This window comes from Gallinula chloropus (assembly GCF_964237585.1).
Source record: "Gallinula chloropus genome assembly, chromosome: 5".
Lineage (NCBI taxonomy): Eukaryota > Metazoa > Chordata > Aves > Gruiformes > Rallidae > Gallinula > Gallinula chloropus.
This window is the reverse complement of record NC_140090.1, coordinates 66,911,361-66,930,257: the sequence shown is the minus strand read 5'-3', so window position 1 is coordinate 66,930,257 and position 18,897 is coordinate 66,911,361. Positions and strand designations below refer to the sequence as shown.

Genomic DNA, 18,897 nt, shown 5'->3' with positions numbered 1-18,897 from the left:
TTTTAGGAAAAGAACTGGGCAGGATGGGACGATTTGGCTTTGTGCTTGTATACTGGTGAGTTACAGAATTAAGATATGTAGTTGCTGTAGCTGGGAGCAAGACAGCCACAAACCATGTATTACAGCAGTGTGTCACTGTGGCTGGCGTTTTTTTCCAAAAGTAGTTTGGAAAAACTACTTTTTTTTTCTACCAATGGCATCTCTTTAGTAATACCCCCTTTTGGGTTAGTTGAATCATTAATCAGTGTACTTGATTTTTCACCTTTGAGTGATGTGTAGGTACTTGGTCTGACAAATTCAAAGCCAATAATAATCTTGAGGATTTTGTTTCTGGATTTCATTTACCCCTTAAGAATTACTTGTAACATAGGAGACCAGTAGTTGTGCTTAAGGAGAATTGAGTTCTGGACTGCAGGATGAGAACTGGAGGCCAAGGTTAGTTTTGTTGGCAGAGCTGTTGAAAGGAAAAAAAACTGCATGCTCTCCCATCCATTTCAGTGATGTTGGTTCTTGCTTGTACAAGCAATCAGATTCAATTACATGCATTCTTCAAAGGATGGAGAACCATCTGCTGAAGTATTCTGAAAAGATTAATTTATTTGTAGCAGTAGTTCTACTTGCAAAGACTGAGCAAATGCATGGATTTTTTTTTTGGCAGTCAAATTACAAGACAGGTTTTGATAGAGAAATGGACTTGAGTGTCTTCATTTGAAAGGGATAATAAATACAGGGAGCTAAAAATCTTTAGACACTTTTGCCCAAATCCAAAGGGTTATGTGCAATAATGGCAAGCTTTTAGAGACTGGAATTTTTTCTTTCCTCCTGTAATGCAGAATACACAATTGTTTCAGTATGGTGTGATCAGAGAGTATAACGAGTTACCTGAGGAGCTGCTACCTGGCTATTAACACAGGTGGCTGTGTGCAGAAATGCATGTGTACACTGATGGGCATGAAAGACAAAGAAGTTAGCAGCTCTTGCTGCCTGCTCACAGTGAGAGGAAGTAGATTGGGTGCTGTGGGACCAAGCCCAGTGAGTTCTCATTTAGATAATCTGCAAACCTGGTAATTCTCAATTCCTTATGGGCTTTGTCCTTTGTGGGGAACGCTTAAGGTCGTATAGTTATGAGGTGGTTGGCTTTTTTGTGGTGGGTTTGTTTTTTAATGCAGCTTTTCCTTCTCAAAGGAGGTAGTACAGAGAAGAAACATAAATTCAGACAAATTGAACTTTAAGTGTACTTGACTTACCTCTTTTAATTACGGTTCTTCATTTTTCAGTGTGGCTTAAGTAAACCAACAGAGCTATCATTATAGAAGAAATCTGTCGCTCTGTGTAGAATGTTTGTATCAAATTCTGTACTGTCATTTGCACATAGTTGGAGATCAAGCCTGGTTTAAGAATTATTTTTTTTAAAAAAGATACATATACATAAGGTCAGAAGAAGGCACCAGTAATAAGAGAGGAAACTGGAAAAAGAATCCTTAAAGAAGATTCATTTGGGTACATTTATTTGGAAAAGAAAACACTATTGTCTGAAGCTACATAAAGCAATTCGTATGTATTTTAAAAAAAAGAGGGAGAGGAGGGAACATGACTAATCTCATTAGTTGGTGAGAGCAGAACAAGAAGGATAATACTCCTAAGCACATTAACTATTTTGTAGATATATTTAAGCTACACAAATAGCAAGAGAATATGACTTCTAGGAGCATATTCTGGAGTTTCATCCTGTTGGCAGCAGAAGGTTGAGTCTGGTCTTCAAAGTACCATAAAATACCTGGGCTTCTGTGCAGGGAAGGACCTCTGACAATTCTTTCAGTTTCGAAAAAAATGTGGTAGGATACAGCACACAGCAGAGCAATTTTAACATTCAAAGTTACTCTGATATGATTTGGGTATTTTTAAAAGCTTGTAAGTAATTCCTTTACACAAACATCTAAAAGGTAATATCACGCCATTACTTGATCATGATTAGCCATAATAACAGCCCCTGAATCTGCCATCCCTTCTCTGTGGAGGAACATAATAGGAAATAAACTGTGGTAAGTGTCCAAGTAATTCCGAAGAGAATCTAGCACTACCACTTAAAACGTTAACTCATAGAATAATTGAAGATGGCAGAAGAAATATCTGAAAATGAGTTGAAGTTGCAGAACTCTTATGATTTTTGATGGCTTTAGAATGTGTTTAAACTGTGTACAAAGATCCTAAGTGTGCTGGAAGATGCACTAAAACATTTTTAATGGATTTCATTGCTTTAAAAAACTCAAGCATTTAGACTGTCAATTTTGTATTGGGTGGTTTTAAAATAATTTGATATGGAGGCTAAAACCTGAGGAGGCTGTTTGTGATAATCTCCTGCTGTGTTTAGTAGTAATGTGGAGTTAGTTTTGCTTGTACATAAAAGTGTATGTAAGCATATTTTATTTCCACTGATTTCTTTCTCTCCCCTTATATAGGTAATGAATGATATTCAGTAGCTGTGGATCAGTCAATTTAAATTTGTTTTGAAATTGATAAATCTGACATCAGTCATCTTAATGAGGAAATAATACTGTTTCTTACTATGAAAGTATGTATCTGTGTTCAGTAAGTGAGGGACATTTTAAAAACTGATTAATCTGTCTGAAATTTTAGTTGATGCCAAGCTGGAAACAGTTCTGGATGTTTTGAAGGGGGTGTTGAGAATTGAAAAATACCTGGTGAATTTAAGGCTTGTCTACAGGAAATGGTAGATGAGTCTCCTTTGCACTGGCTAAGAGTTTAAAAAGACTGCACAGTCTTAAGGAAAATGAGGTGTTGAAGAAGACAACCTAAGGGTGCTGAAACATTGCGTTTTTTAGTGTTCCTGGTCTTGCCTTGGGGTGGGCTGGGAGGCTGGATTGTATCCCTGGCTGGGGTCCTTGGGTTGGCCGCTCAGCTGTGGCTGCTCTGCGGGAAGCCTCCCTCTTAATTCCCATCCATCTTGGTGGAGAAAAAATCTCACGCTACTCTAGCTTGTGGGCGCTTCCCGCTCCATCTGCGTGCAGCCTGTGGCTTAAACATGAAGCTTCTGTTGCTGTATCTGTAGAAAACCAGCCTGCATCATACCTTTCCCTTCATGGCAGCAGTTCAGCGTTTAGATCTGCTGAATCATCATTTCCTACAAGGAGAGCTGCAGTGAAGATCCAGCAGCAGTGCTGACAGGGCCGGGCTGTCCAGGATTAGGTGGTCTCTCAAGGTCACCCATTGACCTTGCATTTTGAAAACCTGAGCTCTGTATTTCTGAGACTCTCTTAATTATGGAGTTATGCTCAAGATCTTGACGCACAGAAAGAGCTTTAGTCCTTTGGGAGAATGTATAAGCCACTCCAGGTATCTTTTCCTGTTGGGTATAGCGGTACCGTGTGTTCGCTGATGGGATTCCAGGGATGCTCTGGGCCATGGTGCCCACCTGAAGAGAAGCACAAAGAGAATAGAACAAATGCTGTGTTATAAATTATATGTAAAAGTAACTGGTTGCGTTTTGCCTGGGGTATTTGTAAGCAAGGACAGCGTTATCTAAGTTAATAGGTTTTTCTTCTTCCTGCTATGTGCATGTTGGTGTTGAAAGCTTTGATGTGATTTGGGACTGTAGACTGAGAGGACAAGAGTGAAGGTAGAGAAGATACATAATGGTTATTGAGAAGAAGTGGTGGGAATTTATTTTTTTTAAACTCAACATAAAACTAACCAACCACACACCCCCAAAACAAACAACCCCCCACTTCTGGAAACTGAGTTTGAATAGCAATCACAATCAAATATTTAGTGCAAAAACTTAAAGTCTCTTTCTAAGAGTGAACCAGCTGCGAAGACTGCTGGAATACTTGTAACACAATTGGTAAGAAAACAATAAAAACTGCAATGAACAGAAATCTCTCCAGTATATTTTGTCTCATACTCTGTACTGTACTGCAGCTGATGGAAAATAGATGCAGATTTTTTTCTATACACAAGGTTAAATCTGACTCTTATATAACTGTATTTCCTGACATTTTGATGCCTTACCATGGACATTGACAAAACCCATACATGGAAAGAGATGTATGTTCCTTACATTGAGGGGTAAGAACTAAGCACTGCTGTTGCCTTGCTATTCCCCTCTTCTCCTGAATGCAGATCAAATGATCCTTTATTCAGCCATTCACCAGTGTAAGCCACTTATGTGTTTGTGGGATTTTTTCTGACTTGTCCCTTTTTCATCATTCCCTCTCTATGTAGAAGATATACAGCTTTAGTTACCCTAGGTAGATTAAGTTGTATTCTTTATACATTACCTTTATATGAATAAAGTGCACTTGTTTATGGTGAGGATGCTGCTGCTGAACTTGGTTTTCACCGAGTTGCTAGGCTGGTACTTACTATGTATTGTCTTAATTGCAGAAAATACCCGGAAGATATGAAATGCATGGAGTTGGGCAAGGGTTATTTTTATTTGGGGCTCCCTCTCGAGCTCTAGTCTGTCATGGGGCAGTGTCAGATCAGATTGAAGGGGTAACGTTTCCTTCAATTCTGAATTCTCTGTCCTTTGAATGAAAAGACTTTGGGGTTTTTTTTGCAATGGCTTGTGAGACTTTAGTTAGAGGATGCTGATTAATTCTAATGGATCTTCCCTAGCCAAATCTCTGCACATCAGTTTGCAGTGATTCCTTTTAAAGTAAAACTTTAAGCAGTTTTTCTGTAAATGCTTAGATATTCCAGTGGTTGTTTCAGCACTTTTGTATGCCTAGATTACTTCTGTTACTAATTTGCACAAATGTCTCCATTTTACACAAACTGATAAGCTGAGTTTACAGTTACCCTGATAACACCTGAAACATAATGAGCTTGGCTCAGAATGGCTGTCAGTAGCTAGAACAGATCCTGTGTTAAATTTTGTCAGATGCAGAAACACAGCTTCAAAAAGAAGATGCAGCTATGTTCTATGAAGTCTCACCTGAAGAGTAACTCGTATAAAAATGTTGGGCTGATTCTTTACAAATATTTTTGTTATGAAATCCTGTACAGATACTTCACCTATTTCAAGGGTCTGAAAAGTACGACTGCGTTTTCAGTGTGTTGGTAGGATGCCAGTGAACCGTGGGAGCACCACTACCACTTGCTGGTAAGGGCTGCCTGGCACAGAGGTGAAGGCTTTGTTACAGTTAAACCATTGGTTCAAGTTTGTATTCTTTAAGATTGTCTCAACAGCGCTGACCTTTCTTGTGGCAGCCAGCAGGTTTGAGAGCAGACCTGGAATCTCTGGTATGGAAAAAAAAAGGTCAGGCACTTAGTGAGCCCTTTCCTTCTGCAGGCTCTCACCGTCGTAGCGAGTGTTGTACTCACCTGTGACCTCAGTCATCGCACGCTCATCTCTTCATTTAGCATAAAACACAGCCTTGTCTCTATAAGACAGGATCCCTCCTTTTCATAGAGAACTTTTGGGAGCTGTTGAATTACAAATCTGAGGCGAGAGCCCACGTTTTTCAGGCCAGAGTCCACAGCATTTCCTATTATTACCCTTTGCACGTAACTCATGTGACTGCTGCGTTCGTTAATTTACTATGGGCCGGTTACGTAACCTTGCTTCATTAAACTTCTTGGAAGCTGAGACAACACAAACTTAAGAATAACGACTTCTTTTCATTTATTATGATTTATACATGAATTCCCAGTTCTTCCTTTCTAGTCCTATGAGGATATGAACCTGAAATCAACTTGTACAGTAGAGGCAAAAAAACCCCAGATGTAGCCTAGATATTCTGGTAACTGATACTTTGTAAAGGCTAACAAAACAAAACACTCCCTAAACCCAAAGAGTGGTTGTGTATGCATTCCTGCAGTTGGTAAACACAGGTAACTTTAATATAGCTCAAAGCGAAAGTGGAGGGAGAGGGCCAAGAAGGTTGTTTTCCTAAGCAGGAGCAAGGCTTTAAACTGACAGAAATGGGAAAAGGGATTGTGCTTCTGGGGGGGGCAACGATCCAAGTGTTTAGAGTTTGAATCTGTGTAACCATTGCCTTGTAGTTTCTTGAACTGTATTTAAGGCAAGTGATTTGTCCTGGCACCTCATAAATTTTAATTAAACTACTTAAAAGATTTGTTTTGAAATATTCTTGAGATCCAACTGAAACAACAGAGCTAAGAGATAGAATTAATTTTAATTCATTGCGGGTGTTGTAAGCAGCTAACTTGTTTCCCTTTAAAAGTAGCTACTGCTGAACCTGGTCACAAAATGACCTGTTTGTTGCTAATGCTTGGTCACTTACTGCTCAGTTCATATGAACCTTGTGCAGAGTAAGGAGAACTTTCTCTGTTTTGCCTTCAAGGGTTACTTCTGGGAACTAAAAGTAGCAGCTGGAGAACAAGTGCTAGATACCAGATTTGCAGCCAAATGTAAAATACCTGAATTACCTTCTCTGTAGTGTGCACTTTTTTCCTTTAGTGTTACCAAGTCTGACAGGCTTCTGCATTTACAACAAAAAACCAGGACAAAGTACAATGTTCTGGAGCAGTCAAAAATCAAGTTGTGATTTCAGTAGATTCAACTCTGTGCTGAGTACCTAACAAAGTCTTTAATTTAGTGAAATATTTAATGCGTAAGAAGCTTTATTAATTTTGGAGTCAGGAAGATCTTACATATATTAAATATCTTTGCAGGAACACTTAGTCAGTCTGGATGAGCCAGCCTCGGAAGCTGGACAAGAAGCTCTGCTTAGACAAGAGCAAGCAAAAATCATTCGTTTTGAAAGGCAAGCGGAAGAGTTCCTCAATGCAGTCTTTTACAGAAAAGGTTGGTTTTCATGGGAGTGGGGGGAACTGGTCTGTTTGCTGGTGTTTTTGCATGTGTTTTGCTGGTATCAAAGATCAAGTTGTCATTGTGTGTTCGGTATTTTTCAGTTGTCTTCTTACATATATATATATATATTTATATATATACATCAAGAGTTAAAATTGCCTCTCAAATAATGTAGCAATAAAACAGTGTGGGCTTGGGACAGAGGAGGAGAGTACATAACTAAAACAAATCTCTCCATGACAATGCTGGTGTCTTGCACTTTTGGAGTAATGACTCAGTTCTTACCCAGCAGAACTGTTCCCCTGAAACCTGTGTTTAGGTGAATGGGCTGTTTGGTTAAGGAAGGGCAAGTGGTGGTGGGTGTGTTAGTGTATATATATTATTACTTTTTACATTTTAATGGGATCTGTATGAATGCAGTTTTTCTTAAAGGTCAGCAGTCTTCTCACTGCAGTCTGTAGTGATTACCTACTGGACCCTCAGCAATGCCCAGTACGAAATATTGTTGGAATAGTGCTAAGAGGGGGGTACATGGAGAATTCGAAACGTGACCAGCAGAAGAATTGCAAAATCAGTAATGTAGAATATGCTTAGAACAAAGCCAGTAGCTCAATGCTAGCAAATCCAGTAAATCTCTTCTGGAGAGTTATGTCAGCTAAACTGTGCTTTTAGGAAGGCACAAAAGTCATTTCACTGTTTTCTAGCAATCTGAGAAACAGGAATCTGGAGGTTGCTTCCAAATGCTCCCTGAATGAAAGTACGTTGTACTTATCAGTCTAACCCATGTGTGAGAAAATCTGCCAAATCAGTAATTCCAACCTGTCTGCTGGGGGACAATGCAAGGCTTCAGTTTAACAAATTAGAAATTGCTGTAGCCAGTCCTCAGCCCTTCCTCCCAGTGACCAAAATATTTAAAGGTGTTTTAAGTAGATAACAGTATCTTAGCCTTTCTTTTATGACTTAAATGACTAAATACAAACTGTACATTATGGTGTATTACATATAGAAGCATGTGGGATGGTTAGGGAGCATGGTTACTGCATTACTATTGATAGTTCAGGTAATGCTTTTATTCCAAGTCTTCCCTTTCAGTGTTTGGGTTGATATTGTTGGGGTGTTTTTTTTTTTTTTTTCTTTTAAGGGATTTCCTTTTGCTCTTAGACTTATTTTGTCTCTCTTTAAATCCAGAAGGGATGTAAGGAGAGGGGAAAAAACCCCAAACAGACTAGATGAAAACCTATTCTTTTTCCACATTGTGTTTTTGATGAGAAGAAAATAAAATCAGTTCCCTCACTTCCAAGTTGTTTATTTAAGAGTTCATCCTTTCAACACTGAGTTTAAATTTCCACATATGACCAACTTTGCATGTCTGTTGGAAGTGCATACTTCCCTAATTGTTGGAAAACTATTGGCAGATACTGCAGTGTGCTAATGAGAGATGTAACGCTCAGTGTTACACAGAAAGAAGATAATGAAATCACTTCAAATGTCTAAAAATTGTGGAGAATGTTTTCAGACACTCTTGCTTCCCTTCCTCTGGCAGAGGTGTGTGCTTGGTGCTAGAGTAGTAAGGGAGGGGAAGAAGCCTGGCAGGAAGTCAGTTCTGAATCCTTAATGCATCATTGTCAAGCTGGGCTGTATTTAGATTGCTTGGAAGGTTATTTTAGCTCGTGCCACTGACACAGGCTCCCCAGGCACTGTTATACCAAAGAGGACACAAAGAACAGCAGAACTCTGACGCTCCTGCCTAGCTCAGAGTTGCTTGGCTCTCCTGGTTTCATGCCAGGGATTAGTTCTTTTTTTCTCTTTCCATCCTCGCTGCCAGTAACATTTGAGACTGGTGTTTTATAGTCCAGGCAGGTCAGAGGAAATGCAGATGTTGTACAAACAGATGCCTGTTGCGTGTCAAGGACGTGCACTCACACACTTAGCATACATAGGCAATTAGCAGGATCAACAGACTCTCTGAACAGCTTTGCTGTCCGTTAACCTGACGTGCTTTTCCTCTCCTTTGTGCCCATGGCATTCCAACTCTGGTGCTTCTTTCAAGTGCTCATACTTCCCGGTGGAAGCAGAGCCGTAGTACCTGGCTGCCCTTTACCCCTGCCTTGTGGCAGGATAGGGTTTCAGGAAATCATACTTCTGTGATTGGTACTGCCCTTCAAAGACTTCAGAATAGATAAAATACACAAAATCTATTAGGTTTTAAAGCTCGGAGGTATTGCTTTAGACTATTTGTAGCTGATAAATATTGGCCATATTGTTCTTCTCTGAGAATCTCTGTTTTAGTTAATTTTACTGTTGTGGGGTTTTTGTTTGGTGTGGATTTTTTTTCCTTAAAAAAACCTGGACCCTTGAGAGCCAAATTAAACATCTGGTTGATTTCAAGTGATGATGCAGAGGCACCAGCAAATATTTTGCACTGCTTTTCAACAGCCTTAATCCTTAGCACTCAGGCTTTTTATTAAACAAGAAGCCTTTGCTATGCTAGGTAACTAGCCTTCTGCTTGAAAACTGAGTTTTGTGTCCCAAATTAGAGAGTTTATCTTGAGCTGTGTGCTGATTCTGTGAAGTTGCAGATTACAGGGGTATGTGATAGGAGGCATATCTAATATCTTCCCCCTGAATTTGGAAATGTGTTCAGCTCTAAGCATTAATGAATTGAACATGTGAACATGGGTGCACAGTAAAGGCATCGATTTAGAAAATATAGGTGCCATAAAGCTCTGCATTCCTGCCAGCCCCACTTGTATACACTACAGGCAGATGCCAAATTGTTGGTATCAGTGTGATTGTGCCATCAGCTTGTGTTCCTCTGGGCTTTCCTAGAGCCTTCTTATGTCCTTCAGCAGGTTATAGCTGAGAGCTCAGATCATGGAAGAAATGTCACCGTAATGAAAAAAACTCTGTGCTTCTCCAGGCTTGTGTCCTTGTGGATCATTTGGGAAGAAAGGGAGAATATAAACATACCTAAATTTAAGTTTGCCTCATCTCTGTGTGATGCCTTACAACTCTAGATTCTCTTCCTTAGCAAGAATAAAACATCCTGTAGATTTCACAGGAAAATGATTAAGTATTTACATAAACCTCTTAAAAGTTTACAGCTACTATACTGCTGTAAGAATAACCGTGCTGACTGTGAGGCCTTATATTTAGAAAGCTGGATCTAACAGGAAGGAATTTGGGCTTGGTTAAGTATTTAAAGCTCTGTATGGATTTTCATCAAGAAACACAGTAGCTGCTTACTGCTGCTCTCTACTTTGTGGGCAACTACATGCTCAAACCTTCGTGTCAATCATCCTTTAAAGGTACTCTAAAGCTGGTTTGTTGTATTGGTGCCTTTTTGTCCGAAATGGTGGTAAAAGGCAAATCTAATGCTGAAATGTCCCACAGAAGATTTTTGCTAATGCTTCTAATAGTTCAATCTCAATAGATTACCTTTCAACCTGGGCAATCTTTTTGAAAGAGGAAGTAAGCCCTTTACTATTGTTCCGTTTTGAGACCTGCTTTTACAGATTTGTTTGGTCTTCTACTGCACAATTTTCTCTGAATGTTTCTTCAGAAATAGATAATCAAGCCTTTTGAGCCACTTCTAGAGTAGTTGAGGGGTTTTGTTGTGATTTGATTTTATTTCTTTTTAATAAAAAAACTAAACTTGATTTGGCCAGAGAACTCAAGCAGTATTTGAGGTGAAGACTTAGCTTCTGTGATTTTTGGAGTTACAGATTTGCTTTGACATCTCAAAATACTACTGGCCTGAAACAATGATTTTTTTAAAAAAAAATTCCAATATATTTTTGGGTTGCCCACATCCCTAAATACCTTTGTGTTTGTGCACCATTTCATATAAATAAAGAGGAATGCCTACCTGTTCCATTTCACATTTCTTACTTTTAGCTCTAGCAGGTTGTTCTAGAAATGGAGTTATTTCTTATGTAACATATCTTGGGGCTTTTTATATATGAACAGTCTTTGGGTAATATCTGGTGCTGATTGATTATAATGATAGAAATGTCAAAAGGAATAGATAGAATGGTGTGGAAAACACTTGAATACTTGATCTTCTCATGAATTCTTTAGAAGGATCAGAACTATAGGGCTTTATTTCCCAGTAAGTTTGTAGGGGACTGCTGCAACTCTGTTCCCCCTCCTCCCCTTCAGTAGCTGCAGGTAAGTTACTCAATTCTTCCACTGAATAACCTGTTCAATTTTTTTGGAATGAGCTTCATTACTTGGTATTTTTGTTCATGAGTCTAGCTCTCCTTTCTGTTTCCACACCTCTTAAAGGTCTGGTCAAGTATATCTATATTTTAAAATAAAAGATAAGGTTGCATATTTCTCTTAGAAAAATGTTCTTTTGGGAAGATTATACCAGAATCAGCAATGGTTCTTGTTCAGGTATTCTAAGACTAAAGTACAGTTTATACAGAAACTGTTTTATCTTTGGCTTGCTTTTTTTTTCCCTAGATTATTTTTTTTTAATAAACAATGACTTAATATAAAAGCTGTTTTACTTAAAGTGCTTCCTTAAAAAAAAAATCTCTAATATTTACAGACAGTCCTAGGGTCACTGACCCAAATATTCCCCTAGTGGCCCGTGAGATCATGCAGCGAATGATCCGACAGTTTGCTGCTGAATATACCTCAAAAAATAGCTCTACTCAGGACTCCAGCCAGCCCAATAGCACAAAGAACCAAAGCCTGCTGAAAGCATCTCTGGTCGCCTCCTCTCCCACGGCTGCAACTGCTCAGAACCCTGTGCTCAGCAAACTTCTCATGGCTGACCAAGACTCACCTCTGGACCTTACTGTCAGAAAGTCTCAGTCAGAACCTAGTGAACAAGGTAGGACTCTTACCAGTGTCTTGCATCCATTAATGGCATTCTTGTTGCACAACCAGGAAATCAGAAGTTTGCATTTTTGCATTGCATGGGAAGTGGAAAAGCAGTAGATGTTTTTACAATAAAATAATGGTTACCTAGATGTGGCTGGGAGAGAAGAGCCTTTGGAAGAGTGTAGGGCCATGGAAATGAGTGATTTTTCTGAAGAAGGGTAAAGGGGATGCACGTGCTCCAAATTCTGGGGACAAGTGTGCAGCTCCTGCTGGGAGCTGCAAGAAGCAGTCTGCCAAAATAGACTGTACGCTTGCTGATAGGATGAGTTCACGTGGCCATGAAAACCATAATGTTTTCTCCTTTCTGGAGATCAGTACACAGTCTGACTGAAGGACTGTTTTATTTTCTTTCTGGTCATAGTGTGAAAACACTAGCTTTTAAAAGTCTGTGAGAAATTGCTTTGTGAAAGCTGTAAAAATGATACCCATGAACTGCACAAAACTTCCAGGTTTATGTTGGAAGAAATATCGTTTTTCTACCTTAAAAATAGACTTGTTCTGCAGAGCACAGATTGAATAACTTGTAACAGTGTTGCAGAGCTTGTTTTAATTTGGAAACCTTGCTTTCCGTCAAAAATGTTTTTTAACAAGCAAATTGTGTTGTTGTAGTATGGGAACATTGGGTTTTTTGTCTGAAACTGTTGAATAGAGGTTATCTTAAGTCTATCCTACTGAGAGGATTAAAGTTATTCTCTTTACCCTTCCTTAGAAATGTGTTAGTGGCTGAAATCATTCTGTTGAATGCGAAGTAGACTGTCCATCCTCACGTAGGTACTTAGGGATATGGTTTAGTGTAGGACAGGAACGGTTGGACTTGATGATCTTAAAGGTCTTTTCCAACCCTGTGATTCTGTGTCTTCTGTGTAGCAAAAGTGCCTTAAAATCCCCTTTTGCTGGCTACTGCAGGACCGTAGGCATCCCTTTATTCTTGGAACTTACGTTGATGAAGCCTTTTGTAAGAAGGTTAATTGTAGGTGGCCGACAGTCTGCAGTTGGAGCGTCCTGACACCTCCTCCATGCCGAGCGCCCGCTGCAGGTTGTGGCCACGCTGCAGAGGACGGTTACGTGGTGTCAGCCTGCAAGGGAGGGCTCCTGTGCCGAGCTGGTCGGCGTTCGTTCCTAGCGCGTTTTATCACAGACCTGTTCCGCGAGTGTCACTTGCAAATATGTTTGTAAATGTTAAACCGTGCTCATGGTGAAGCTTTGTGCTGAGAGAGCCAGGGAGAGAATTGGTTTTGCTGCTTTAGTTAATTAGAGGATTGTGTGGTGGTGAAGAAGGCGGCGCATACGTGTTCTTCAGCCGCCATGTGACGGAAAAGCTGTAAGATAATTTATAATGTTCGTGACACTTGTTATGGAATTAGAACATGTGCATATTAACTTGTGCAGTAATCTGTTTGCTGATGTAATTATTTTTTTTTTTCCAATTTACATTTAATGTAATTGGGAAGAGGTTTTGCCAAACTTGTTAATGAGAGCTTTAAGAAGCTGTCAGGAAAGACTGCTAGTAGTGCTTTTTGTTGTCTTTCTGTTCTAGCGGGTTGAGGGGAACCCAGCTAGTTGCAAACTACTCTGTGGGGCATGAGGCTGGTCGTGCTTGTCCTCGGAGGCTTCTTCTAGGTCGTAATGACCCTTCTGTCAGAGGAAGTGTTGGTACAAGTGCCTTTGGGTGCTGTGTAGTGTAGCCTCTGAAAGGAGGTGCTACCTGATCCAGCCTCTGTATCTTGTGGCAGCGTAAGTGTTGTTCAGAAGGGAGATAGAATTGTCTGCTTGCTTAAGTTTGGGTTATGGTGTATTTCCCAAATGCAGTGGGTGGAACAGCTTTCTGTAAGCTAATTCTAGTTCACTGTTTATCATGCTTTTTCTCCATATGTCAAATGAGAACTTTAAGCAATCTGAAAGCCATCTTGCATTGTTCTTGTGCTGGGTGGTATTTACTTGAGTAGATGGAATGAGCGAGGCGCTCTGAAATGTCTCTAGTTTACCTTGCCAACAGGTTTCGTTTATCGTTGCCTCATAAATTCCTTGTTTCAAAGTTTCCAGGAATTTCAGATGGCTGTGCTGCTTCTATGACAATGTTGCCCTTATTAAAATGACCAGAATTTCAAGTCATTTCAGTGTAGTGGGAGCAACGCTCTTCTAGCAAAAAAGCGCTTCGCTCCCTCTTCTGTTGCCTAGAAATGCAAAGTTTATGTAAGGGCTTGCGGAGGAGCAGGGGTGAGCATGAGGAAGTGCCATTTAGTGAGAATGGAAGAAACAGCCTAGCAGGAAAAACAATTTGGTATATGGAAGAAGAGAGGGAGTAAAATGGCACAGTAGGAAGGGGAAAGGCAGCAGCTCTGCCATTAGAGACCCATTGGACTCAAGGAAAAAAGGATGAAGCTTGCTGCCAGGTGAGGAGGAGTCTTGAATTTATACGTGTGTGTGCATTTAAAAGCAAGTTTCCAATGTGAAATTCCCAATTTATTTTACTATGGAGATTTGGATTTAAAAAGAAATTTAAATACCGGCTTAAAACCCTCCAAATCTCAGAAACTTGAAGAATGCCTTGTTTTCAGACTGGTGAGGGTTAGCTATGCAATAGGTTGTGTTGTATTCTGAACTGTCATTTGTAGGTGGTCTTTTATTCTCTGGCCCCTGATGACAGATGCACTTTCAATTGTGCCAAATTCTCTTGTGACCTCTGAGGACTATACTGAAGTCACTTGTAAGCCAAATTCCAAACAAATCTAAGCCTTAGCTCTTTAAAAACAAAATAAACCAGAAAATGCTATGTGCTAAATGTGACATTAGCCCAAAAGTTTTGTTTTTGTCCAGGGACAGCGTGGCTGATCTTGTTTATTCAGACACTGAAGTCCTTCTTTTGTCTCTGCAGACGGTGTGCTTGATTTATCCACTAAGAAGAGTCCTTGTGCCGGCAGCACCTCTCTGAGTCATTCTCCAGGGTGCTCCAGTACTCCAGGAAATGGGTAAGAGAAAGCAACTTACTATGACCTTTTAAAACTGTATTTTATTAAAAAGGTGGGCTTACCTCCTGTTAATTTTAACTTACGTTTGGTGTTAACCCTTTGGAGTAATGTGTTTTTTCAACTTAGACCTTTGGTAAATACCTTCATCCCACCTGCCAAATAAGAGTTGTTGCAAACTGAGACAGGTTCAGCTTGCAGATAGGAAGACTAATTAGCTTGTCCAATTTCGTGCTTAGTGAAAGGTATTTCCATTGCCTGCTTCTGGGGTTCAGTGGTACGTGACGTCCGTGGAGATGCAAGTTCAGTTAAATGTATGAAGAGTCTTGGAGGCTTTGCAATATCATTTAGATTTCAATTCACTTAAGAGTAAGTTAGTATTTTAGTGACAGTAATGACTTGGGCAATGAACCAAGCTGAATTAGAGTCAAATCACAGGGTGTTCTTTGTTAATATTTCATAGTGTAAAACACAAAATAAGAGAAGACAGGGGAAGAGTCGGGTAGTTCAGAAAACTTTAAATACAGCTTTCTGGATTTGTGACTACTGTAGCACGGAACAAGACAAGTTCTTTTAAAAATAATGTGGTGTCCTAGTCTTGCCTTAATTAGTTGAAGGTGTGAAAGAATGTTATATCAACAAAATTTCTTTAAGGTTTCATGTTTCTATAGTCACCGTTTGCGCACACATTTAGAAACACTTTACTCTTAGCTAGGATTGAGTTAATTGTATTGGAGAGGCTGCCTGGGAGTCAGGGGGATTTCGGGTGTTGATGGGAGAGCTATTTCTTGAAGCTACTGTGAACAAGTAATTTCTTTAGTGAAGTGCAGAAACAGTATAGGATTTAAAGTGCCATTTAATTTCTGGATTTAGCTTTACAATAGACTTTGGAAAAAGTGGAAATTTTAAACTAACAACCCATCACCACCAATCCCACGTACTGCTAACAACTGACTTAACTTTCACATTTCTCTTTGGAAAAATACTACCGCCTCAGACTTCTTCCTCCAGGATTCCCTTTTCCATTTAATATTTCTCCTAATAAAATATGTCAATCCTTGTTTGAAAGTTAGACTTGGTATTTTTCCACAGTTCTTTAACATAAACCTTCCCCACCAGCTCTTCATTCAATCCCGAGTGGGTTATTTCCAGCTTTCTGTTCCTAGGAAGGCAGCAGAAGCCACCCAGGCTGTGTATTGCTTGTTCCCTTGTTTGTGTACAGAGCAAGGGCCAAAGTCCAGCACACGGGGATGACAGGGCCAGCACCTGGCACCGTCCTGCCCAGTGCTGTGGGTCCGGAGAGGATGTGGCATACTGGCACCTGTGGTTACTTGTACAGGTGTGTGGGAAACAAGGGTGGCTGCTGTCTGTTCAGCATCAGTGAGGTCAAGTGTGACCCTCTGTCTGAAGCAGCTGCCAAGATGACTTTTATTTAGGTGTAGGATCACTGGTGTGCATTCTGAAGCCAATACATGCTGTAGAAGGGGCAGAGAATGCACATTGCTTGAGAGAGTTCTCCGGCATAGCAAACTTGCATTCATTTCTCTGGATTTTGTTCGGAATCCTTGTTGACTCTTGTTACCCACTTCAACTATGACCTACTGCATCCTGGAGAGAAGCTAGCAGCATCTGCATTGAGCACTGTGTATTACATGCCAGGTCCTTTCAGTGGATGTCTTTTCTCTAAAGATCTTTTGGTTTTGTTTTTTTAATCCCAATGTGATGTTAAAAAGAGTAATGTAGCTTTTCAGCAGTACATGTCCTATCCTTAAATAACACTGATTTAGCTAGAGGGCTTTACACCAATATAGCGTCCCAGGGCATTAAAATAGAATCGCTTGCTAGTCTCTTCATTAATCTGTATGTTGGAACATGGAAAAGCTTGGGGTTGGATTTTGAGACCAGCGTAACTTAGTTACTACAGGGCGCTCAGCAGGCAAAATATTAAAATACATGTGTTTATCCTCAGTAGTGGTACGTTGTGTCATAGAGGGAACACTGGCGACGAAAGGAAAATGGTAAAAATACTGTTTTTTCTGCTGTTAACCCTTGAGCTGGATGTCAGTTGGAACTGAGATCTTTCTTTTCTCAGCCACGCTGTGTATCAAATGAGAATCAGGGACGTGTTTATATGCAATTAGTTGTTAAGAGAGCAATTTGGTAAGTCTGGTGTAATGCAGTGCCTTCATATTTGGTGATCAATGAAAGTCAAGCAAATACCTTAGAGGCCTGCTAAGCTTTTTTTTTTGTTTGATCCTGAGCAGCAATTCTTCAATATGATGTCAGCAAACATCATCGGAGGTTTCCACCTATGTGTAGGTACTGCAGGTGGCAGTCATATTTGCATGTTGAATATGTTGCACTTTGGCTTACTCTTTTATTACTGTACTTGTTTAGTGGTAACGTCACACCAGTAACACAGTTGTGTGTAGCTCTATGGCGATTGATTACTACTTTGTAATTAAGGTGCTATTTTCAGACGCTTGCGCGAAGTCTTTTCTACTCCGAGAATTTGTGAACCCAACCAGAGACCAGCCAACAGGTTTCATTTTTCTTTGCCCAAAAAGCTTCTCTTTTTTTTTTTTTAAAAAAAAAACTGACTGATGCTGAGACTTAAAAAAAAAAAATTAAAATAAAAAAAAAGATAAAATTTAGCGAAAAATAAATAACACAAAAAGTGATGTTACCCAAGCAAGGCCTTCTAATAAAGGAGTGGCCCCCTCACCCATCCCTCCCTACCTGTGCAAGTCCTGCTCACATCAGTTTCCTTCCATCCAATTAGGCGACCTGGGAGACCCAGCCAGCACCATCCGGAGGGACTACAGAGTGGTGATGGGGTACCTCCAAGAAGCTTGCAGGATGGAACCAGGGAAGGTTATGGCCACTCCACATCTCTTAAAGTACCGCTGGCTCGATCACTCCAGATTAGTGAAGAACTGCTGAGCAGAAACCAGTTTTCTACGGCTGCCAGCCATGGGCCATCTGGACTACAGAATCATGGACAGCACTTAATATTATCCAGGGAGGCTTCTTGGGCAAAACCACACTACGAATTCAATTTCAGCCGCATGAAATTCAGGGGAAATGGTGCACTCAGCAACATCAGTGACCTTCCTTTTCTTACAGAAAACTCTGCCTTTCAAAAAATGGCACTTCAAACTAAACAGGATGGGAAAAAGGACGTGAGCCATTCGTCTCCTGTGGATTTAAAGATACCACAAGTTCGAGGCATGGACCTTTCATGGGAGTCCCGCACTGGTGACCAGTACAGCTATAGCTCTTTGGTAATGGGTTCACAAACGGAGAGCGCGCTTAGCAAAAAGTTAAGGGCTATCCTTCCAAAACAAAACAGGAGAAGTTTGCTGGATGCTGGACCAGATTCCTGGGGCTCAGATGCTGAGCAGTCTACCTCTGGACAGCCATATCCCACCTCAGATCAAGAGGGAGATCCTGGCTCCAAGCAACCTAGGAAGAAAAGAGGGAGATACAGACAGTACAACAGCGAGATACTGGAGGAAGCAATCTCTGTGGTTATGAGTGGGAAAATGAGTGTTTCCAAAGCTCAGAGTATTTATGGGATCCCCCACAGTACACTGGAGTACAAAGTTAAAGAGAGGCTGGGCACTTTGAAAAACCCTCCAAAGAAAAAAATGAAATTAATGAGGTCGGAGGGGCAGGATGTTTCAGTAAAGATTGAATTAGATCCCCAGGGAGAAGCAGCACAAAGTGCGAATGAATTGAAAGATGAGTAGGGGTGTTGTAGAGTGCCAATTACTTTGCAAACTGGGTGAGCACTACTGCATAGTTCAACCACCACTGAGCGCACCTGATTCTCCTATTTACTGCAATGCTCTTTCTTTGCAGTTTAGCAGAGACTTGTGTGGACACAGGTGAAAGGTGTGCTCTGAATGTCACATTTGTAAATTTTTCTAGCCTGGTATGGCACAGTTTCCCTCCTTCACCTGCCCATTCCCCCCTTCCCCCCCACCCTTTTTTTTTTCCTTTTGCATGTTTCTCTGTAATAGAGAGTTGAGTTACCTCACAAAGAATGCAGATCTGTGGAAGTGGACATCTTGCCTGTAGAGCCTGCCCGAACTTCTGGTGTTGGATTTTTAATCTCTGCCTTTATAGAAATAAGTCCACTTTGTTAAACTGATGCTCTCTTAAAGCCAGGCTTTTTTGAACGAGAACCAGACTGTCATTCTTCAAAGTGTTTTGGAAATCCTTTTTTCCACTCCT

At 40.4% G+C, this 18,897-nt stretch overlaps 1 protein-coding gene across 2 annotated transcripts in view; it reads left to right on the top strand.

Annotated features, from left to right (window-relative positions):
- Positions 1–18,470, top strand: part of LCOR (ligand dependent nuclear receptor corepressor) — a gene marked incomplete at its 5' end in the record, with an annotated part of 52,939 nt that extends 34,469 nt beyond the window's left edge. Inside the window, 4 exons of one of the 2 annotated variants that reach the window (XM_084264710.1) lie at positions 6,661–6,793; positions 11,355–11,642; positions 14,568–14,661; positions 17,441–18,470. In XM_084264710.1, the coding sequence (XP_084120836.1) occupies positions 6,661–6,793; positions 11,355–11,642; positions 14,568–14,661; positions 17,441–18,410 (1,485 nt within the window). In that variant the 3' untranslated portion in view covers positions 18,411–18,470. Of the gene's footprint in view, positions 1–6,660; positions 6,881–11,354; positions 11,643–14,567; positions 14,662–17,440 lie in introns of both variants that reach the window. The other variant, XM_084264709.1, reaches the window with a different exon arrangement.
- Positions 18,471–18,897: the final 427 nt, after the last annotated feature.